This window comes from Thunnus albacares, chromosome 17 (assembly GCF_914725855.1).
Source record: "Thunnus albacares chromosome 17, fThuAlb1.1, whole genome shotgun sequence".
Lineage (NCBI taxonomy): Eukaryota > Metazoa > Chordata > Actinopteri > Scombriformes > Scombridae > Thunnus > Thunnus albacares.
In genome coordinates, this window is record NC_058122.1 from 9774263 (window position 1) to 9796734 (window position 22472).

The 22472-nt window shown below is 40.8% G+C and overlaps 3 protein-coding genes and 1 long non-coding RNA gene across 7 annotated transcripts in view; 1 reads left to right on the plus strand and 3 right to left on the minus strand.

Annotated features, from left to right (window-relative positions):
• Positions 1-746: 746 nt before the first annotated feature.
• Positions 747-4359, minus strand: dctn5 (dynactin 5). Its single transcript, XM_044330431.1, has 6 exons — positions 4178-4359; positions 3935-4003; positions 3664-3782; positions 2424-2535; positions 1158-1260; positions 747-1067 (listed from the first exon to the last, which is right to left on the minus strand). Exons 1-6 carry the CDS (start codon positions 4223-4225, stop codon positions 970-972), a joined length of 549 nt encoding a protein of 182 aa, XP_044186366.1. The 5' UTR covers positions 4226-4359; the 3' UTR covers positions 747-969.
• Positions 4360-4752: 393 nt separating this feature from the next.
• Positions 4753-8520, plus strand: ndufab1b (NADH:ubiquinone oxidoreductase subunit AB1b). The gene is made up of 5 exons (XM_044330430.1): positions 4753-4979; positions 6320-6439; positions 7048-7135; positions 7970-8085; positions 8242-8520. The coding sequence occupies exons 1-4, from the start codon at positions 4809-4811 to the stop codon at positions 8059-8061; spliced, it is 471 nt and encodes a 156-aa protein (XP_044186365.1). The 5' UTR covers positions 4753-4808; the 3' UTR covers positions 8062-8085; positions 8242-8520.
• A 2659-nt stretch (positions 8521-11179) lies between these two features.
• LOC122967738 lies at positions 11180-13096 on the minus strand. 2 transcript variants are annotated; one of them, XR_006398670.1, is made up of 2 exons: positions 13085-13096; positions 11180-12178 (listed from the first exon to the last, which is right to left on the minus strand). It is a non-coding gene; the product is annotated as an uncharacterized LOC122967738 (long non-coding RNA). The 2 variants fall into 2 exon arrangements; XR_006398669.1 differs by having other exon boundaries at positions 13081-13096.
• A 363-nt stretch (positions 13097-13459) lies between these two features.
• LOC122967737 (trinucleotide repeat-containing gene 6A protein-like) overlaps positions 13460-22472 on the minus strand; it is a 39339-nt gene continuing 30326 nt past the window's right edge. For all 3 annotated transcript variants that reach the window (XM_044332528.1, XM_044332527.1, XM_044332526.1), the window contains 12 exons: positions 21353-21472; positions 20625-20762; positions 20211-20303; positions 19911-20085; positions 19571-19714; positions 18265-18435; positions 18031-18171; positions 17266-17373; positions 16802-17032; positions 16445-16515; positions 15808-15947; positions 13460-15634 (listed from right to left, as the gene is read on the minus strand). In XM_044332528.1, the coding sequence (XP_044188463.1) occupies positions 15286-15634; positions 15808-15947; positions 16445-16515; positions 16802-17032; positions 17266-17373; positions 18031-18171; positions 18265-18435; positions 19571-19714; positions 19911-20085; positions 20211-20303; positions 20625-20762; positions 21353-21472 (1881 nt within the window). In that variant the 3' untranslated portion in view covers positions 13460-15285. The remainder of the gene's footprint in view (positions 15635-15807; positions 15948-16444; positions 16516-16801; positions 17033-17265; positions 17374-18030; positions 18172-18264; positions 18436-19570; positions 19715-19910; positions 20086-20210; positions 20304-20624; positions 20763-21352; positions 21473-22472) is intronic.

Here is a 22472-nt window from a genome sequence, read left to right on the forward strand (position 1 = left end):
GCAGATTTTCAAGCATTTATATTTATTTGCTGCATTTAAAATGTTTGCTCTGGCTATTGTATGCTCACAGATAATGACGGAGGGCTATCCTGCACACAACAACATATCCAAATTAACAATGCAGTTGTTTTGATTGTTTGAAACATAATGCAACAGTATTAAATAAGTGTTTCCTGCTTCTGTGAATCTGTAAAGAAGAAAGCAAACAAACACACAATCAACAATGAGAATTAAACAACAATACTTCAGTGAGCACACTGCCCTGCCAACATCCCCAAAAACAACTGTTGTTGCAACTGTTTTGGTCCAAGGGTGTCTTATACTACAAGCCGTGCTCCCACATTCTCCAAAACACCTCCACCCTTCACCTTCTTTCCTGTCAAAGCTCCTCCACATCCTCATCTTCACCTGCAGCTGCCGCCAAAGCAGTAACTTCCTCCAAACTGACTTCTCTCTCCTTCAGCAACCATACAGAGGTCCTTGAGTTTCTCCACAGCACACCGACCAGGAAAAAGTGTCAGACTACACAAAACATACCTCATTAGAAAATCAAAGCATTCATAAGAGAAAAAAAATGGAGATTAAGGGGTTTTTATCTGTATGTCCTTAGAGGGCATCTAAGACTGGCTGTGGATGGTAAACATGAGCCTTCTACTGTTTAGAAGCAACACCTTCTAGGATTTGTGAATTTTCAAACAGTTACCTCTCACTGCAGTTTGGAGCTACAAACTTGCAACACTGCCCTGCACAGCTGTATTACATTTTATTCATTATGTGCTTTCCACATACTGAAACAACTAAATCATATAACAGGACCAAAATGTTTTTTCCTTTGGCAGAGAGAAACTCAGGGCCTCTGGGAGTTGAAGGATAGAAGGTGAGCTCTCAGAGTCCATTTCAGTCCAATGAGTGACCCCGACCCCGAAGGTGGAAAGTGGGTGGGCTCCGCTGAAGGTTTAGAGGCGGAACTCAGATCTGGCTGAGGGGCAGAAACTTCTGGTAGTAGCTCTTGGTCACGTCAATCATCAGGTCCTGCGTGCACTCCGGGAGCTCTCCTGAAAATAGACCTGAGAGAGAGAGACACACAGTGATTGAAGTAAACAGTGAGTTGAAAGTAACAAACGTTTGACAGGTGTGTTTGTGTTTGTGTGGCTGACCTGGGCATCCGGAGAAGACGGTAAAAGGAGGCACCACCGTCTCGGGAGGAAGCACGGTGTTGTCTAAAATCTTGCAGCAGTCCTTCAGCACACAGCGGCGACCCTGCAAAGAAAACAAGTTCAACGTTTGTTCCTGTGTCGAATGCTTTATTCATACCGTCCAATATGCAGTGGTAGACAACGGCTGGGCAAGTCTTGTGTTTACACCACGGACCTGGTTACAATTTTATCATCTCTATAAACAATTCTGAATTTCGATTGTGGGATTGCATCTATTGCATCACATCTGTATCTGAGATCACAGTTAACGAGCGTCACAATCCTGTACAGTTGCTCCAGAAGATATTTATATGATGGTGTTTTCTATTGTTAAAAGGCACAGTGTTGCAAAATTGTCAGCTAATAAAATAAAGTCTATGCTGCATATCTGCCACTGTAAATGGCTCCTGCTTTTTTAATTAGTACATTATGTGTTGTTTATTTTCAAGTCTTGAGCAGTCAGTCACCTGTCCTTCCAGGCATGACTGAACTCTGGCAACATCCAATAGCCACTAGCCTGTTTTTAAATAATTTATTGGCTAAACAATTTAAATGTTAAAAATAACAATCAAATATCAATTTGTTGTCTCCTGGAAACCAAAATTAAGACATATCTGTGTCTAAGATGTAGACCATATTATTGAAATGTCCAAGCTTCAATTCTAGCCCTCTCCTTGCTTTCTCCCACATTTCCTGTCTCTTTCTACTATAATCTGTTCAATAAAGCAAAATGCCAAACAAATTATTTAAAACAAAGACACGATTGTGCAATTAGGTGTTGGGCCCTACCATAACCAAAGTGGCATTTCTGTAAACTTTTGTGCCTATTTAACCATACTAAACTCAGCTTTTTCCTCATACAGCCTCCTGATTTTGTGCCCAATGAAGAATCAAGGTGAAGCAGTGATAATTAAATATAATCTGCTCCTGCTGTGGGTTAACTATTCAACCACCACAGCAATAAACTGTTTAATTCAATGTGTTTCATTTCATAGTCCAACTCATGTCTGGGTCTGTTCAGCTGAATAAAGGAGCCTGCCAGCATTTTGCTCCTGCGGTGTTCAGTTGGTCTCAACATGACTATCATGTGACTGTTTCACCACAGGCAAGACACTGCTTCTGTTTATGTCCCAGGCAGAGCTTTGTCTCTCTCTCTCTCAGTACGTTTTCCTTTTTTTGTCAAGCGGTTTGGTTCTGTGTGTTTGTGTGTGGTTTCATCCTACTCACTATGACACAGTTCTTGCCAATGTGGACGTAGGAACCAATCTGTGCAGCGTTGACCACGCAGTCCTCCTCGATGAAGACGTGGTCTCCGATGTGCAGCGGGAAGAACGCCACTCTGGAGGGAGAGATGGTGCAGAAAGAGATGAAGTTCAGGTGTTTGTTTAACAGGCACGAAGTTCACAGAAACTTGCAATTCTGCCTGTTATTTCCTGATGCTGCACAGCTCTCTGTTATGTATCAGTCACCTTACGATCCAAGATGAAACAATACATTGAAATAATCGATATGCTGACTGACAGAAAATTAGGGCTGCAACTAATGATTATTTTCATTATTGATTAATCTGTCAATTATTTTCTCCATTGGTCAATTAATTGTTTGGTCTATAAAATGTCAGAAAATGGTGAAAAATGTTGACCGCTGTTTCATAAAGCCCAAGATGCACCCTCAAATGTCTTGCTTTGTCCTAATCAACAGTCCGTAACCCAAAGATATTCAGTTTACTATCACAAAGAACTAAAGAAACCAAAAAATATTCACATTTAAAAGCTGGAAACAGAGGCTTTTTGCATATTTTCTTTAAAAAAAAATACTCAAAATTATTAATTGATGATCAAAATAGTTACTGATTAATTTTCTGTTGATAGACTAATCTATTGATCAGCTAATCATTGCAGCTCCACAGAAAATTAACCAATTGTTTCAGTCATTTTTCAAGCAAAAATGCTAAACAGATGTAAGGATTTCCTGGTTTTCTTTGTCTTATATACAGTCTGTGTAGTAAACTGAACATCTTTGGGGTTTGGACTGTCGACAGAATAAAACAAAACAAAACATTTGAGTTTGTCACTATGTGACTAATTAAGAAATTAACTGGCAAATTAATTGATAAAGAAAGTAACTGTTGCAGCTCTACAATTGAGCGCTGCATTGATATTGTATTGGCATTAAGATGAAATACTGTAACATAATTTGGAAGTCTCTTCCACTTTTAAATACTGTATATTTGACTGTTCTGCAGTAAATAGAGAATACCTCTGCCTGCTTTTCCATTTGTATCCAGATTATTTATACATTCTCAGTGACTATATCACCCACTGTATGAAAACACCACCAGTCGTACCCAAAATTATTACCACGTTATCCATATTTTAAATTTAAAAAAATATATATTATAGTATTTGGTGTTGTCAACTCGGCCGACACTAGTCCAAATATTTGCCATGAGAAAATGATGCTTTACCCTTTGCTGAACTTTTTGAAAGGTGGTCGTATGACGCTCCGGCTCTTGACAACACAGTGTCTCCCCACCCTGACATTAGCCAGGTCCCCTCTGATGATGCAGTCATTCATGACAATAGTCTGGAGGGAGAGACAGCACGCGCACACATATACACAGGGAGAGAGACAGGAGACAGAGAGAAAATAAAAATATATCACATACCTAAAAGAGAGAACAACATTACTGCTCCAACAGAAAACTGTGAAAGTCTCCTGGTGTATGTTTCCCTTACTTTGCCATTGAGAACGATGTTTTGACTCCCACACAGCACTGACTGTCTGCTCACTTTGTTGCCAGAAGCCTGAAATGAAACGACACAACGCATTAATTTTAGATAAAAGCCTGTTTCTGTTTTTATTCTAAACTGAGCACGAACAATGATTTCAGTTATCTATCCAACGCCCTACGCCCTGAGCTACCAGCTAGCCAAATAGCAAGCAACTAGCTAACAACGGCTTAAAATCATACACATTACCGTCTCAATGTACTCCGCTTTGTTGTACAGTATTTCAGACAACTCCATGGCTGTGAATTTGGTAAAATATTGAAGCCAGTGATGTTTGTTCAATAATGAAAGCTAACGCATCTGTCTGTTTTTGCTCGGCCTCTTCTTCTGCTGCCGACTCTGATGAATGGATTTTCAGACAATATGAGTGGAGTGTAAAATCATCGATAGATGTCTTTAAGTCTGAGCCAAACAAAGGAAAGACTCCGTTGGTATTTGTTATATTTGAAATGTGTCGTATATGAGTTATAATGTAGATAAACAGTCTAGTTATCCTGCACCCTGACGTCATGTAGCGAGATAATTATTAAACAACTAATCCTTAATATGACTCTGTGATAGATTGGTCTTTCCTGAAATAAATCCTAGCTCTTCGGTACATTTATTATTATCATTTTTTTATCATAAAGGTATTAGTTTACAGTAGTATATTTTTGGTTTATCTAAACAATAAATAACACCGGGGATAAACACAACAAAAAAACAAGCTGGGAAATAAAGACGCAGCCTTTTTGTGCGCATGCGTACCGCGGAGCCCTTGACCCAGCTTCTTCTTCGCGTCGCACGCTGGGAGCTTCCTCACGTCACTTCTCTCTCCGTCATGGCGGCCCGTGTCCTGCAGCAGTGTGTCCGCTCGCTCGCCCGGCCCTCGCTGAGGCTTCTCTCCGGTAACCTGGCAGTCAGAGCCGCTGCCGGGCCGGCAGTAGCCATCCACCGACCTCTATCCTTCGCCGCAGACAGCCGGAGGACGCGGTGGCTCGAGCAGAGCCGGGTGAGTCTCGTGGGGCCTAGCGGTGACCTACCGACGTCTTTCAAAACGGTCCGGCTAACACGGCCTGCTGGAGTTTATGGTGTCATGCAAGCAAGTTATTCAACCAGGAGTCAAAAGATATTGGTGTTAAATCTTGCCTTAAATGATGAAAATACTATAGTTATAATTACACAACCGCCGTGTTTGGCTTATTAGCTGACTGGCAAAGTTATTGAGCTTGTTGACACACTGCTCTTTCACCTGCAACAAACAGACATTTCGATTTAACCTAAGCGCCTTTTCACCAACACCACAGAGACGATTTCAGCTAAGGAAAGCTTACCATGCTTTGCCTGTTCAGCATGATGCAAAGTATTGTTAAATAATGTTGCTGCGCAGGAGTGTTTCAGTGTTGTGTTTGGGGCTGCCTTAAGTTTAATTACTGTTTCTTGCGCGGTGGCTAGCATGATGCAGTAATGTGATGCTGCTAGCAGTAAGGAGGATGTCAACATACAGGCGGGTAGTCAATGAAAAGTCCTACATAACCTAAAGTCAGTCAAGATATTTAGAAAGAAGGCAAGATAATTGTATGTAGTTCTGTTCATTACATGTAAGCTCAACGTGCTTTACATTCAGGAAGGATTTTTAAACATAACTTTTGTTGTTTCTTTTGTTTATTTTTAACACTGTAGCACTTAGAGATTCACTGTGAATGAAAAGTGCAGTACAAGTTATATATATTATTATTCATTAAAATGCATATAACAAGCAACATGTAGAGAAAAAAACGATTAAATACTTAAAAATGAAAACCATAATAATAGAGAAAACGGAAAGCAAAGAGTGTGATGAACTGCAGTAATGTTATCTGGAGAAATATCTTCTGCTTTGTGTGGAAGGGTAAGGACTATAAGGAGCTGGAGCCTTCCTGTTGTTTATCTGTGTAACCCAGTAAAGATAGAGCTATTGTACATTAGTCTACCCTGGTTGAGATTGATACATGAGTAAATAAGACTAAATAACAAAACAAACAAGTGAATTAATATGCAAACTCAATCACCTGTACGTGTAATATAAACAATAGTGGTTGTAAATGTGTTGCAGTGTATTCAGGATAACATTTTGCAGTATGTTGCTATATTGATCACTTGTTCATCCACTGACTCTCTTCTGCATCACTAACTATTAAACTGCACCTGTGAGATGCAGCGTGTTAACAGTTTGTGCCTGTAACAGTCTGACCTACAGATGGGAATTGAGCATAAACAGCTTCAAGCTTATTCATAGGCTGATATCTGTCTTCTCCATGACCTCTGTCCACCTCATCATCCCTCCTCCTCCTCCTTCTTTGTCCTTCCCAGGTCTCCTCGGTGACTGTGTTGTGCCGACAGTATGGAGACCTGCCCCCCCTCACCCTAGAGACCATAAAAGACCGTGTCATGTATGTCCTTAAGCTCTACGACAAGATTAACCCCGAGAAGGTGAGAGTGAACACCAACGAGCCAGAGTCCCCCTCAGGCCCTCTGCCTACATTCAGCTCAAACACTAAATAACACTGAATGTTTGGAATTTGAATGATTTCCTGTTTAATTATAGTCTGAATTTTTCCTCTCGGAGTCGACCGGAACAGTTCTTTTGCCTATGATATTCTGTTACAGACTGTGTTTAGCATGTGATTTGTCAGAGACCATGTTAATATACAGATACTGCATCTCCTGGACCTTCAAGTGAAGCTGTCTGATCATTTCATGTGACATCTACATAAGACAGAAAACACTGAAACTCATTGAATTCTTCTCTGGTGTATATGAGAGGCTAATGTTCAGTAAAAGCTTGTTAATGAGTAGTTATAATACTTAAATGGAAATCCTTTGGTATTTGTTTCTATTATCCATGGTAAATGAGGTGAACATGGCCAAAGATGTTGGCTATATAACATCATTGTAGCCTCACTGGTAACATCCCTACTAGGCAGTATCATCTTTTAATACTTATCAAAGTCTGTGAGGGAACCAAAGTATGTGTCGCAGTAAGACAATGATTATGAAAAATGACATATCTGATGTCATTATTAATTTCTGCTCCACAGCTGCAGACATCCTCCCACTTTATGAAAGACCTGGGTCTGGACAGCTTGGACCAGGTGGAGATCATTATGGCCATGGAGGATGAGTTTGGTGAGTGTTTGTCAGCATGACAACCTGTCTGAGGGTTTAGGCATCAGGTCAGCAAGGGAGAAACTTCATTGTTGGATTGAAGTGACTCCTACACTGCTCAGGTTTGGGGATACAGCACAGGGTGTTGCTAAGTAACACAGGAGTATCTGACTTTATATAGAAGATGTTATGTTTTCTTCTTGTGGGCTAATGTGTGTTGATTACAATACTTTGATTTCACATAACATTTTCAAGACAAACTGGTAAAATATAGCAGTGTAAATCCTAAAATGAAAGCTGGTATTCAGCTGGTGTCAGGAATCATATAATAGTGAGTTGAAGGTTGTGCGAATTAAGAAGGGGAGCAATACTATAATGGCTCACATGGTAAAATTAGCGTAATTTACAGCAATAATGTCCATTAGAAACAACAGAGACTCTCATATAAAAATATACAGATTCTTGGCACAAAACTGACATGTTTATTTTGTTGCATGTTATTTCTGCTGGTCCACATTTGACTGAACGAACCTTTTATTGGAGTTTCTATAGTGGTGAGAGAGCTGTCAGTCTGCCTTTAGAATCATTGATTTCACCAATTTAGTGCAGTTTTGCCTTATTTTTGCCATCGCTAATTGCTAAATTAATAGTTATTATGACAAAAATTGACATTTTTTGTCAATATGAGGATGTGTAATCAGATTTAAGGTGGCATGAAAGTAGCTAATTTGCCTCGTATCTGCATAATTTTCTCATTTTACTTTCCTTGCAGGTGCAGATCGTGTGTACATGTCAGTGTCCAGCTGACTCTCTGTAGTGTGTTTACAGGATATTTATTGTGTGTTTCCTCTGCAGGCTTTGAGATCCCAGACGCAGAAGCAGAGAAGTTGATGACTCCTGAGGGGATTGTACAGTACATCGCAGACAAGAAGGATGTTTATGAATAATCTGTTCTATAGCTCACTTAAAAGGCAAGTCTCCCTCACTCTTCCTGTTGTCTGTCCCTCTGATGGTACATCGTTTGTTTCTGTGGAATCATCCATCAATATGAAATCCAATCAAGTTGATACAAATTCGGTTGTAAGAAGTTTTTTTTTAAAATGCATTTTTTTCCCCTTTTCTTCCAGAGAAGTTTGTTCCCACAGGCAGATGGGCGCTGAAATATTTTCCACTTCCTCCGTCAGCTCTTCTGTCTGTTACGGCATCATCGTTGTCAGCTGCCGTGTCTCGTGTTTCACTGTATTTAAATGAACATGTGCTTCAGGAGCTTGGAGATGAAACAAAACAAAACATTAAATATGGTTACATCACAGTTTGGATTTTTTTTTTTCTTCCAGCTCCACCCTGTGATTCCGATGTATAATTTCAAATGAATAAATCAATAAAGACACATGCTGTATGGTTCAGTGTGATTGTTGTGATATTTAGATCATGGCATGAAGAGCATTAACATGTGATTTAGCTGTCATTGGATAAAATCAATTTCAAAATGCCAGCTTTATAAATAAGCTTTTGGAATGATGGCCATGTGTTTGAGTTTAACAGCTTGAGGGTCACAGAATCTTCTGAACCCACAACAGAGAAGTCTGCTAAATCAGCCAGTTGATCTGTAGCAAAACTCAGCACAGACACTGAATGAATAAGAGAAATTTCATAATTTATTGCCAATCCACTGAGATCAAACATTTTTATTCCAAAACTCCAGTTTCCACTGGCCTGGTGGACTAGTCTACAGGTTATGCAGTATTTTCACTATAGAAGGGACTTCATACTGTCAAAAACAGTTTAAGATCAGGATAAGCATTTGAAAATGAGAACATTTTGGTTCCATAAAAGGGATTCGGCATTAAACATTAGTATTTATCGCACAGATCATTTGTTATGTTCTACAGTGTTTTTAAAGAAATCTTTAAATGTCTCAGGAGTATTTTTTTAAATGTAAAACTTGTCAATATGACCATACACAAGCTATTTCAAACTCCTATTAGGAACTATATATGTTTACTTACAGTGTAGATGTAGTCTACAAAGACAGACAGTGAGATGCACTAAATGTAGACAAAAAAAAATCATAGTAAGCTTGATATGTAACAGTCTATTTGTATAATCTAAAGTCATATTTTTTACTAAAAAATGACCATAAATGGGAAGTTATCTGGCAGAATAATATAATCTGAGGAAATGGCACAGGACAATTACCTTAGGTTGACTTTACATAGAAATTAAAGAATTTAAATGGTTCAGAACTGTTACACATTTCATCTTCTCTCAAAGATGACGGGAGACAAAAAGAGTCCAGGAGGCCACCGCTGAGTCTTGTTAGTCTTTTATTGAGGGTTGTACCCAAGTTATACAGCTTTGTATGCCGGCTGCGGGAGCCAGAGGGTTACAAACAGTAATCAGTATACGAGTACAGCCAACAGAAGACCCACTACCTACTACTCTACACCTTAGTACAGATTCTCTTAAGAGCACTAAAATCCAGAAAAATAAGGAGAAAAAAATACAGAACAAACCAAGCAACAAAGGAAGGAGAATAAAAAGATTAAATGAAACCAAACGAATAGACAGCATCAGAGGAGACATTCATTATTAGAGCACACTGGAGTTGGTTTTCTATACCTTGTAATATCAGGCGACTTCGTTTTTGTCAATTGTTATACCCATACAAATAAAGATTGTCCTTCAAAAAGTGCAGTTTCCCCCGAAGTTTAAGATAAAATCCTTTGATGACCCGAGGAAGACATTTGAAAATAAAAAGGTACTTCCTGTTTTGTTTGTGAGAGAGGAAGACTTCCTCTCGTTGATTATAGACACTGTACGTTTATATTCTCATATATATATATATATTTATATTATATATATAGTTTCAACAGTCTCCCAAAGCAATGTGCATAATAGGTTTACAGGTGATCCAACTACACACTGTGGATTGATAGAATCTCTATAAAAAACATTGTAGTTGTGTAAAATTTGCAGTTTCACCGGCCTCACTCCTCTCGGCTTATCGAGGAGACAAGCTGTGAAAGTAAAGAAATGGACTTTGCAAATCTTAACCTGTCCTCCTCTCCTGCTACAACTGGCCCGACGGTTGCTAGGTAATAAAGGTTTTTCAGTTTTTATTATTATTAGTAGTAGTAGTACTAGCAGTACGATTCAACGATGGCACAACATGTTTGAGGAATATTATTGGGAATCCCATCTCAGCTGTATTTTTAAAAAAACTTTTTTGGGATTTTTTTTTTTAAAAGAAAGCAAAAAACCCAAGGTGGACATGGAAGCCTGGGTTCAACACTCCACTGCATAGTCTCTCTGAGCGACACCCACCCCGCCCCCTCTACGCTGTACCCACCCCGGTAACCCACCCGCCCCACCCACATCTTTGTGCTGGTTAGACTAAAGCTTTTCAGGGTTTGTGTGTATTCATACTAAATGTAAAATGACAAAAAAGACAGCAGATTCTCACAGTTTTTGTTTTTGTTTTTTTTTTTGTTTGTTTTGTTTTTTGTTTTTTTGTTTTTTTTAATGTGTGTAAAGTCAAAAAAAATAGCCTTAGCGCTTTTGATCGACAGTAGGAGCCGTTGGGTGTGTGTTATGATATAATATAGCATTTGCTCACAGGATAGTTAAGTCAAGAGAAAAACAAAGAGTCACATTATTTTTCTTAAATATTAAAAAGTAGTAGAGTATCACCAGCCAGCTTCCCTCCTCTCCTACACTCTTTTCCTTCCTTCCTCCCCTCTTCTGGCCCTGTCGGGAAGCTGCTTGGCAGCCCTGGGGATTGTACATTGCTCGTGGTGGTTTTCACTTACTGAAAAAGGTTTTCCTCACATCATCCTTTTGCAAATGACATTTTTCTTCAAGCATTTAACATTGTCCAGCTTTTTAAATACACATACACACACATACATGACAACAACCCCCCTCCCCCCACCCAACCCCCCCCCTCCCAAAAAAAGTATCGATCCCTTTCCTTCCCTCTCACCCTCCCTCCTCAATTTGGCATGATAATGTGTTCGAACATACACTTTTTCTGCACGAGACTGGGTTTTTGCATCTTCCCACACACACACACACACACACACACACAAACACACAAACGCACACACTCTGACACTAACAGTAGATCGGACGAGACGGAAACAGAGCGAGATTAAGCTGGGAACCTAAACAGTAACATGAACATTAATGAGAGGCGTTTTACAGACGTTGCTTGTCCCTTCTCTAACAGCAGAGCAATGCTGCCTCCTGAGCTGCTGACCAGAGCTCAGTTTTGTCCCGCTAATGGTTAAAATAAGGATACTGAGGAGGGACAAAACTGCTCCCACGTCAGCGCTAGGAAAGACGCATAGCTAAAATCAGAATGAACGAAGTGTAAAATAATTTCATCAAGAGCGGAAAGGGAATAAAGACTATTTAGAGTTAACTTGCCTCCTGTCAGTTTTGCGTTTTCCTCTCCTGTAGTTAAGCTTAGGAGTTGGAGAGGGAGAGCTGATCCTGGATAAGCCAGCAAAGAGGCAAGTGTAACCCTGTGTCCCTGAAAAGCCAGGAAGAACCAGCCGATCACAAGTCACTTCCCCTTTGCCTGAGTCACTACAGGCCAATGAGAAGCCTCGCCTCGTTTCAGTCAAGCTCAAGATGCGAGCATCTCCACGGCAACAGCCACCAATCTATCATCATGACAACCAGGTGTGGTCAAAACAGTAGTTGAATACTTATTCAAATATGAAAAAACGACGAGCGTTGGTTGCTGTATTTGATTTTCTGTGCGGTGGTTCCATGTTTTTTTTTTTTGAGGCTGATCAGGTGCCGGAGAAGGCGGATCGAGGCTTCGGCCTTCGCGTATAACTTTTTTTTTTAAAAACCGTTTTCAGCTACATTCTGGCTCAGTGCAGGCGGCGTGGCGAGGTCGCCGACTGACTGGCCGGCCCAGTGAACAGGGAGAGGTAAACCTGGAGAGGACGACTCACACCCTCCCTATTCTCTCGCTCCCTCACTGGGACCAACAAAAGCACCATCTTCTCTAGTCACAGCGCACACAAACACACACACACACACACACACCTTCCACTTCAGTTGAGAACATGTAGACACACACACTTTACCCTGTCACAATACTGTCACAGACACACCTTCTCCCTCAGACAGACCTGAAAATCCAAACTACACTGCCGCCGCCTGTCTGACCCTCCATCTCGGCTTTGCTCCCCACTCGCTCGGCCTTTTCCTCTAATCCACCCAAGTGCAAAATCCAAGGCTCCTCAGTTCAATTTGTCAATTAAGTTACTCAAAAAACAAATGACAAACATGGTTCAGATGTTCCACTTGATAACATTTGTTAAACAAGACCAAAAAAAAACACAAATAAGAGATATATATATAGTTTAAGCAAAAAAAAAATCTGGAATTAAGTAAACTAATCTTTTGTATGATTGAATTATTTGGTAGAGAGCAGTTCAATACTGGCACACACCACTGTCAAGTCTGGCTAATACTCAAGATTCTGTCTCACTACATATGCTTTGAAGCTGTTAAATATTCACGACTAAACTTAAAAACACAACTAAAGCCAACGTTTGTAGTACTTCTGAAATAAAAACCTATATCGGAGGGGGAAAACACACGCACACACAACAGGCTTAACACAGAATAATTTCACAATGAAGAAAAGAAATTAAGGTCCATGGCTTCGCGCTAATGCTGACTTCTCGTTCACGCACTCTCTGAAGCTTTTGTTTTTCCCCGAATATTTGTGCATCATAGTAACTACACGATCACTGCTAGATAGGTAAAATCTATTATTTCACACGTGTATCTTGTCGACAAACACCACTGGTGGATTTACATTCACGCTGTTCTCCCACACTCATGCAGCCCCCCGCCCTCCCTCCCTTGAACCCCTTCCCCTCCAGCGGTAGAACTCACATCTGCCGGTACAGAGTATCCTATCACACACACACAAACACACACACACACACACACGATTCATCAGGTCAAGAACTTCAGATGAGTACCCCCCCCCCCCCTCCCCCTCCCAAAAGAAAAAAAAAGAAAAAAGAAAAAAAAAAAAAAAAAAACAGTTCAACAATACAATCATATTCTATTTGTAAACAGGTAGAAGCCACTTGACTTGTTGTTGCATCTTCGGACACAATTAGGATCAAGGCAATGAAATGTGGACGACTTTTGCACTGTTAAAATATTATCTTCAACCAAAACAAGATTTGTAAAGTTTTTCTTCTTTCCTTTTTTTTTCAAAACACCATTTGTGGCAATGAGAGCGATTAAAAAGAAAAAAAAAAAAAGAAAAAAAAAAAGCAAGTCATAGTTCGCATTTTGTTGTTCTTAATGAAACATTTAAAACATTTTTTGTGAGACACGGGAAAAAAAGAAAAAGAAAAAAAAAAAACAAAAACGCCTCTCTGTAGGCCATGTGAGAGGCTACAGTATGCATAGATACAGATTCGCCTTTCTCTTGGTTTATAAGTCCGACAAGACAGAACATTTCCACTGACAGTCACACACTCACACAATAAACACTCCCCACTTTTGATTTTTACATCAGTGGAGCGGAGGAGTGGAGGAGAGGAGGAGGAGGAGGAGGAGAGAGGGAGCGTTGGGATTTATAAAGCCCGTCCTCCAACCCCCACACACTCAAGGACCCCCCCTCCCTCAAAAGACAGCATATTGAAAGCAGTGTGTTGAGCTTCTCCAGCTTAAAGCAGTTATTTGGCAGAGAAAAAAAAAAAAAACTTACAGACCTATACATAGTTTTCAGTGCTAGAAGTTGGATTTTCCTTTCCTACAAGGAGTAGTAGTTTTTTTTTTTATTCAACTACAAGGGGGGGAAAACTGGCTTGATTTCCTGAGAACCATTGCTGGTTATTTAGCAGACAAAGAGGAATAGTTCAAATAACCAACGCCATGGCCAAAAACACTGATCCGAATTCCCAGAGTTACAAAGCATCGTCTTCATCCTCAATAAGAGTTTAAATTTTTTTGTCATTTTTCTATTCGTTTTATACATTTTTTAAAGGTTTTTTTTCGTTTTATCTTTATTTTTTTGTGTATTTTCTGTTTTATTCCATCTTCTCTTTAAAATGAAGAATGAACACACGTTCCGCCTCCTAAGTCTTGTAAACAAGAGGTTGCAGTGTGGCACCTCCAAAACATTGAAAGCCTATTCTGAAAGTGCTGTTCCCCCCCCTGCCCACTAGGGGGCTTGTGGGAGGGCTTGCTAGATAGGCCCTGCCCCCCTACATTAGGGTGAGCGGGGCTTGCTAGTCCCAGCTGCGGCTACAGTCCTTTGCACTGCAGAGCTCAACGTTCTTTAGTTTTAAAACAAAATTGGTGCAATACTTTTTAATGTCACTTTTACTATCACCAGATAATCCTCCTAAGTCAGCTTTTATTCTTCTTTTAACTATCTGTTGATCTTGAACTCCACGACAACGCAGTAAGGTAGGCGTGCCAAGGCAGAGAGGAGCGCACACATACTCTCACACACGCAATCACACACACACACGCACACACACAAAGTACTTCCACACACACACGTGCGCGTGCACACGCATACACACATACGGTAAGGACCTCAATGAGTAAACAGCTACACTGGAAAAACTGGCTGCTCCCTCTATATTGCAGATTATATATACTGAGAAAAAACCACATTCAGTGCAAAGTTAAAAAAGCTCATTCTCCAACATTGTCAGCAAACAAATGCAAAAAAAAAAAAAAAAAAAAAACGAAAACAAAAAGAAAACGTTAAAAATAAAAAGAATTGGAATTCAAATAAACATGACGAATGAAACAAAAAATATATATATAATAATGAGCTCGATTGAAGCTTTTTTCGGTCTGAAAGAGCACTACCTGGAAGCAAATATCCATCCGTTCACATTATAGAATTGGCCTGCATGATTCAAGTATTCCGACTGATATGTTTTTGGGCTAAAACAAAGTGGACATATGTGCAGAGAGAGAAACGTAACTTGTTTTCCACAGGGGAGACCCCGTTTTGTTGAATATCTTGTAAGTGAGAAAGAGTCCAACTAGTGCCATTGCGTTTATAACTACTTTTTTTTTTTTTTTTTTTCAATATTTTCTTCTGCTGATTATTGATAATTCTCTACTGACCCTTCCCCCAACCTGTTTGATTGGCAGGCGGTTCACATGGTGTCCCCACCCCCTGTCAGGTGATCCACCGGGAGGAAGGAGCTGATTGGAGAAGGGCTGCTGATCCTCCCCGCCTCGGTGCCACTGGGTGTCCCCCACAGGCTACTGGAATAGTTGGGCCCGCCCCAGAGGGAGGAGCTATGGAGATCGCTGCTGTTCCATTGGTTAGGTTCAGGAGCGCGGCTGGGAAAGGGGTGGGGCTGATCCATTCTGCTCTGAGAGGAGCCAATGGCCTGCCAGCCAGAGGAGGAAGTGGCCAATGACTGCCCTTGTGCAAAGAAACGGTTGATTTCCTCCTCGCTGGCAAACTCAGCCAGAATAGTAGTGTTCCCCAAAACACACCTGCAGAGATACAATACAACAGTGAGTAATGATGCCATCAGCTTCAGGAGCAGAACTGAGTGAACTACTGAACAAGCTAATTAAAAGTGCCATTATGACCTTTAAATACAGAATGGTTGCTTTAATACAGAACTATAAGGGAAAGGTTGAGAGTGTATGTATGATGTCCTTACATGTGCAGGCTCTTCTGGGCCTTGGCAGCCTCATCCTTGGAGCTGTAGCATACCACAGCGTTACCATGCGGCAGGTTGAGGTGGAATGTGATCAGAGGGCCGTGCTGCATGCACAGGGTCCTCAGGGTAGAGCCGTCAATCTGTGACGCAAACACACAGAGACAGAGGATAAACAGTTTGTTACATGCACATAAAATAGAAGAAAATACACTTGAGGCACAAAAATATGCTTCCGGTTATGGTTACGCACAAACAGCACAAGTGAAGCCTGTAAACACAGCTGTATTGACTAAAAATGAAGCATATCTGTGCATGAGAAGGACAACTGAAAAACACGGCTAAAACACTGAAAACATACTGAAAGTTGTTCAGTTAGAAATACAAATTATAAAAACATTAAAATACTAATTTCTACACAGATTAAATGTTACATTTATACTTTGGATTAATAGACCTTTATCATGCTTCTCCACAAGAACTGTTGTTGTTTTCAGTAGGAGCATAATGTAACGTAGTGTCACTTCACTCACCAGAGGAAGGAGGGGAAATATCTAAAGGTGTGATGAACTCTTGTAATAAGAGTGCTACACATACCACATGCATTTATATATTTGTGTGTGTGTGTTTGTTCGAGTACCTGAGGTGTGAGATTTTTCAGAACAAGCCATTGGGTTCTCCCTGAGCTGCTGCTGTCACCCCAACTGGAACCTGCCAACACACACAGTGGAATTTTAGATAAAATGCACAAGTGCAAATATAAAAAGGTATAACAAGTCAAAGGTACATGTTAGAGGTGTATAGCCATGTAACATGGATGAAATACAGCAACTGTCTCACATCTAGAGCACTTCCTGCATTTATACACCAAAAAAAAAAAGTCATTAGTCATTTTTCCTTTGTGTGACAGAATAATGACAAATACAGTTCCCGGTTATTGGAACATAAACAGTACTGCAGGTAGCTGTATAATGTATGTGTCTCCTTCCTTTCTCACCAGGTGTGTATCTGGACTCAGTGGAGCCCCACCCCCCCAGTCTCAGGGCAGAGCTGTCCCAGCTGGAGGAGGCAGGGCTGGGCTTCAGGCTGGTGAGGCCGGGTGGCGGTCTGGAGGGGGCCGCCACAGACAGCGCCTTGGGAGGCAGGGGGACCTTCCACAGCTCATGGGCCAGGGAGGAGTTAGACACAGAACCGCCGCTGGGAGACCACTTTGACTCACTGGGTCTGGCTGCAAGGACAGAGGAGAGCAAAGTGAAACCTTTTACATCAAGGGAAAGAAGGTCTGGTAGGTTTTAATTTAATCATTTATCTCTCATCTATCAATGTGATTTGATTTGACTGTTGTCACTCTGGATATACTCGACATATTAACATTTTAAAGTTCGTTGAGATGATTCGGCCTGAGAGGTGAAGGAAATTGGAAAAGATTGCAAGAGCTGAATTATAAGAAGGAATGCACACCTGAAGTGCTTTGTGCTGTACTGGTGAGGGAACCGCTGTGGCTGGAGGCACGAATGGATGACCAGGCACTGTTAGAAGGCATCGTGGTGTTCAGTGATGAGGATGGCCCTGAGCGACATAAAGAGAAGGGTTAGTGCATGTCAGTGTGTTTAGGTTGTTGTTTTAAAAATTTGAATCCAGCATCTAAACTGCTCCTAAAACTCGAATGCTTTCAAATCTCTTGGATATATTCAGTTTTAGTATTCCAACATTTTTATGCAACAAAAATTATATATAACTTGATATACAAGACGTAAAACATTAAGACTGAACTGAGATCTGTAATGGGCAGAAAGACTGTAATCCAACTGCAGTTACAACCTGATAATGACATCTCAACAGCATAGCAGTTGTTTTAATATTACAATTTCATTGAAAACAAGTTACCACTCAGGAAAAGACATCCCTAACATTGTACAAAGTGGTGTTTCTCTATCTAACAAACGATCTTTAGTCGAGCAAACAGTGGCTTCCTGGCATCACCAACCAACTGATGAAATGAATGAGTTAGCTACAGTCGAGCCAGTAATAGTTGTCCTTTCAACTGCTAAAACTAAAAAGGAAAAGCTCACTGCCTTAAAGTTTTACACGGTGATAATTGCTAATGAAAAGAAAAAAAGGAGATAAAGATTGGAATTTACCAACTTAGTACCAGAAACAAAATGTAACCAGTGAACAAAACTCAACCTTAGTCTGTGTTCATGTTCTGCCATGTGTGTGACCTACCGTTGTTCCTGTCCCTGAGGTGGTCTGTGTCGCGGACGGTGTTGATGGAGAGGTTGTTGATGACACTGCCGGGGGTCACATAAGGGTCAGTCTCAGGGTCAATGTTGGGGTAACCTTTCCAAGGCTCCCCGGGCCGGAACTCTACAGACACAAATACACACACACAGCAATTAGCAATTTTCAATGCAAACACCTTTCTTCTATTTGTGTTTTTATATGTGAACGCTGGTGTACCTGGGGGCCAGGTGACAGTGTTTCCATGGGGCGGGGGGGAGTTGGCACGGGGCGGCCAGCCATCGCCCACCGAGCCCATTGATTGGCCGGGAGGACTCAGGGGAGATGGGCCAGGAGACAGGAAGTCATAGAAGGGAGAGTCCTCCAGACGCAGCCCAGACGACATAGCACCTGTGGGACGAACGCACACAGCTGTAAAGATACAATCACATATACTAAAACCAATTGGTTTGATTATACTACTGTATGCAAGGATCCAACAAGTTTACACCACCATGCCATCACAATAACTCAACAATTATTCAATTTCTTAAGGATCATTTTAAAAAAACATATCAGCATATTTGCATCATTTATTTTTTAATCATGTAAGCCTGGCAACTAGGTTTCAATGGCCACAAAGTATATATAGTGGGGTCCAATAGTCTGAGACCACATTGAAAATATCTAATATCCACTTCTCAGGAGAGGAAACAAGACCAAATGCTTGGGGATGGGGTAAGAAATATTTACTGATGAATCCAAGTTTGGCATTTATGGAAGTAACAGAAGGGTGTATGTAAAGAGACGAACAGGAGAGAGAATGATACTGCAGTGTATCAAACTAACGGTGAAACATGGTGATGGGAATATTCAAGTCTGGGAGTGTTTTGCCTACTCTGGAGTTGACACAGGGATACAGAGACATGCTCTACCCTCTGGTTTGCATCTTTGTGGAGAAGGATTCATACTGCAGCAGGATAATGATCCCAAATGCACCTCAAAGCTTTACAAAAAATACTAGAAGACCAAAGAAGACCAAGAAGTCCTGACAGTCATGGACTTTACTCCACAGTCACCTGACCTCAACCCCATTGAACATTTATGGTTTCAGTTGAAGAGAAAACAAAGCATTCTGTGACATCACAAGAAGCTCTTTGGAACATTGTCAAATCATGCTGGGATAACATGGATCATCAGGTTTTGCACAAACGTGTGGAGTCCATGCCAGTTCGAGTGCATGCTGTCTTTAAAGCAAAAGGGGGACATACCAAATACTAAGATATTCTGAAATTCATTTACATTTTTCAAAGATTCAACTTTTCACTCAAATTGTTAAGCTGATATGATCATTTGAAATGAAATGAATTAGTATTACATTCGAGAAAACTGCAAAATTATCTTTATATAAATTATATTTTCTAAATCTATCAGCCGTTTTCACATATATAACAAACGTTTCTTTAGAATAAAAATGGGCCCTTTCAGTTTCTAGCTTGATGCTACAAGCATGTACTGTCACAAACACAAACAGGTTCTTCTGTACCAGGTTTGCTGTTCTGCTCCAGAGGGTCAGTAGCCCAAAGTTTCTTCAGTCTGGACTGGGGTGGCTCTTTGTAGTTCACAGCTCCACCACCACTACCACCACCAACACCCATGTCCAGGGATACATTCAGGTTAGAGTTCAAGCCTGATGAGAAGGATGGAGGAACAGAGGAAATAGCAGAGAGAGAAAAAAATGTCAGTCACTCACTTATTGACATAACGAAAAGGTAATTTACATCATTCAAATACATTGTATAATAAATATTTTACATTCCCTTGAATGAGAAAGTCCAGAGTTTTAATTGGTACCGTACAAGTGAGATGATAGTTAGATAACATACTTAAAGGGAAGTTGCTGAAGGATCCAAGAGCGGCAGCATCCTTCTGCATGTCAGGGGTATTGTGGGACATGTAGTTATCCATGTACGGTTTGAGGGGTGGGGGCTGCTTCAGCAGGGAGGGGTCCAGGTGTCGTGGCGGCTGCATCATTGATGGAGACGAACCAATAGGACGTGTCTAAGGACAGGAGATGAAACAACTGATGAGGCAACCTCAAAGACACTAAACACACTTAAGTATCCTGGAATAAAAACTCTTAAATTGCGGTTAAAATGACGCAGGATTCAGGGACAAACACGCACCTGTTCAGTCTGTCGTCCCACAGGCATGGCTCTCTGGCTCTGAGCCTTCTGCTGTTGCTGCTGCTGCTGTTGCTGCTGCTGGAGGAGAAGACGCTGTGGACAGAGAAAGGTAAAAGTGGGGGGGGGGGAAAGTAAATAAAAGCTGATCTGCCTCTTTTCAGTTCACAGAAATAAGCACTTGTCAGTTAGTTAGGTACTATAAATGTGGATCTTGGAATACTCTAATACAGTTTCAAGTGTCTCATCTTTGTTGCTTACAAACTGCACCAATTAACATCAGCATCTCAGTGCAACACAGCACTGAATATAAAACTAAAACCATGCTATATTTTGACACCAGAAATTTTTATTTCATTTTTTTTCCATCCCTGTATGTATGTATGTGTGTGTGTTCAAGTGTTTCCATCAATCTACCTGTAACTGGCTGATCTGGTTGAGCTGTGACAGCTGGTTGAGTTGGGAGAGTTGGTTGAGCACAGCCACCTGCTGAGGGCCAAACAGAGGGTTCAGGCCTCCGTTACCTCCTGGGTACTTCAACAGGGATGGAGGGACCTGAACACAGACAAGATTTTGGTTTTAGTTGCCATTATGACATTCAAGTTTTTTTTTAATTTTATGTTAAACACAAATAAAACAAGAGCAGGAGAGAGAGAAAGGGGATGGCAAAACTAATAACATATTTAGCATGTTTGGCTGAAGACTTCTGCTGGAAAATGCAGCTTCTCTCTTACATCTTCTTCAGCAGGTGTCTCACCATTATCTAGAAATTGTTTTACATTGTAAAATTGGTATGTCAATAATTATATAATGAATTGATGACTAAACAAACTAATGTTTGCCAGAGGTTCTTACATTACATTTGATTGACATCACTGATTGCAAATAAAATAACTCAAATGATCAACTAATGAGATGATTCTTTTACTTCTTTTATTTCTTGTCCTCTGGATCATCCCTCTTTTCCTAACAGACATAGCATTTTCCTACCTTTTCTCAAGCACTAACAACATTTAAACTTATGAGATGAAATCTTTTTGGTCTAAAACATAATGAGCAGTAGAGCAATGGCAGCTGTGTTGCAGCCCAGTTAAAGAAATATCAATGAAATGAAAACAAGAAATTTTTTTGTGTATGTGTGTTACCTGAGAGGGCAGGATGGGCGGAGGCACTTGGTTACGAAGGTTGGGTTGGGGGGGGACCTGGGACTGGGGGCCGCCACGGCCCTGTGCTACACTGCTGCCACCCAACATAGGGTTTACATTCTAAGCAAGGAAGACACAAACACACACACACACAGACATTGTTGTAATGGTCAAACAACTGTCAAGAAACAACTTTTTGTCATTCAATGTAACGTAACACAAGACAACCAACCAATCCTAAACCATCTGTTAATGACTTTGTGACCACAGGCTGTTAAGTGAAGTCGTTAGTGAGTACAATCACAAATTAAAATCCAGATAATTGTGGAAAATGACATCTCAACAGCTTTTTGATGGGTAACCTGCTGGAGTTCCATCTATATAAAATGCAGGCAAAACACTGATTCAGTTCATCTCCATTTCTTTACATTAAGTGATAGATATTAGTATCCCACGAGTATTTGGCAGAACATAGACACATAGGCTCAAGACCTAGAGAAAACATCCTCTTCATCCTTCAGCACTCACCTGCCGAGCAGCCCCAGGACTAGAGTGGGCAGGAGATGGCCCAGAGTCGAGACAAGGGATAGGCTGAGCAGAATTGGAAGGGGAAAAGCTCACGCTTTGATTGGAGGAGAGTCCATCAGAAGCTGGACTATCGTAAGTAGAGGGGGAAACAGACAGCTGCAGAAGCAAGGCCAGGTGCACAGCAGATGGACGGCAAGCATAGAGGGACAGGAAGCACATCATCAGGCAGAGAGGGAAGGAGAAAAGGAAGAAGAGTTAATTTTGGAAAAAGGGAGTAGGAGGAGAGAGAAATGTGGCGACAGAAAGATAGAGTGAACAGTGAAGGAAAGCGTGAAAGAGGAGAGCAAGCAGCTTTAGGCGCAGAAGGAAAAGCAGCAAAGCCAAACAAACCCACGGCAGCTTTCTACAGAACTATGAAAGGGAATGAATCATTACTGTGCTAAAGCCTAATTACAAATCATTTGCAAAACCGTCAATTGCCATTATAAACAATTAACAGGGATTAAAGCAAGAAACAATTTGTGAGCCTGAAAAGTTTTCCAGGAGGAAATATGTACAATGTACTGAATTAAGTATTATATTAATTTCAAAC

Bases quoted from the DNA above. Each gene is read 5' to 3' on its own strand.
- dctn5 (XM_044330431.1), bottom strand. From the start codon at position 4,225: ATGGAGTTGTCTGAAATACTGTACAACAAAGCGGAGTACATTGAGACG. The intron at 4,004-4,177 runs GTAATGTGTATG...GTTTCATTTCAG, and splicing joins AAGCGGAGTACATTGAGACG to GCTTCTGGCAACAAAGTGAG. The intron at 2,536-3,663 runs GTAAAGCATCAT...CTCTCCCTCCAG, and splicing joins TTCAAAAAGTTCAGCAAAGG to AGTGGCGTTCTTCCCGCTGC.
- ndufab1b (XM_044330430.1), top strand. From the start codon at position 4,809: ATGGCGGCCCGTGTCCTGCAGCAGTGTGTCCGCTCGCTCGCCCGGCCC. The intron at 6,440-7,047 runs GTGAGAGTGAAC...TCTGCTCCACAG, and splicing joins ACAAGATTAACCCCGAGAAG to CTGCAGACATCCTCCCACTT. The intron at 7,136-7,969 runs GTGAGTGTTTGT...TTTCCTCTGCAG, and splicing joins GGCCATGGAGGATGAGTTTG to GCTTTGAGATCCCAGACGCA.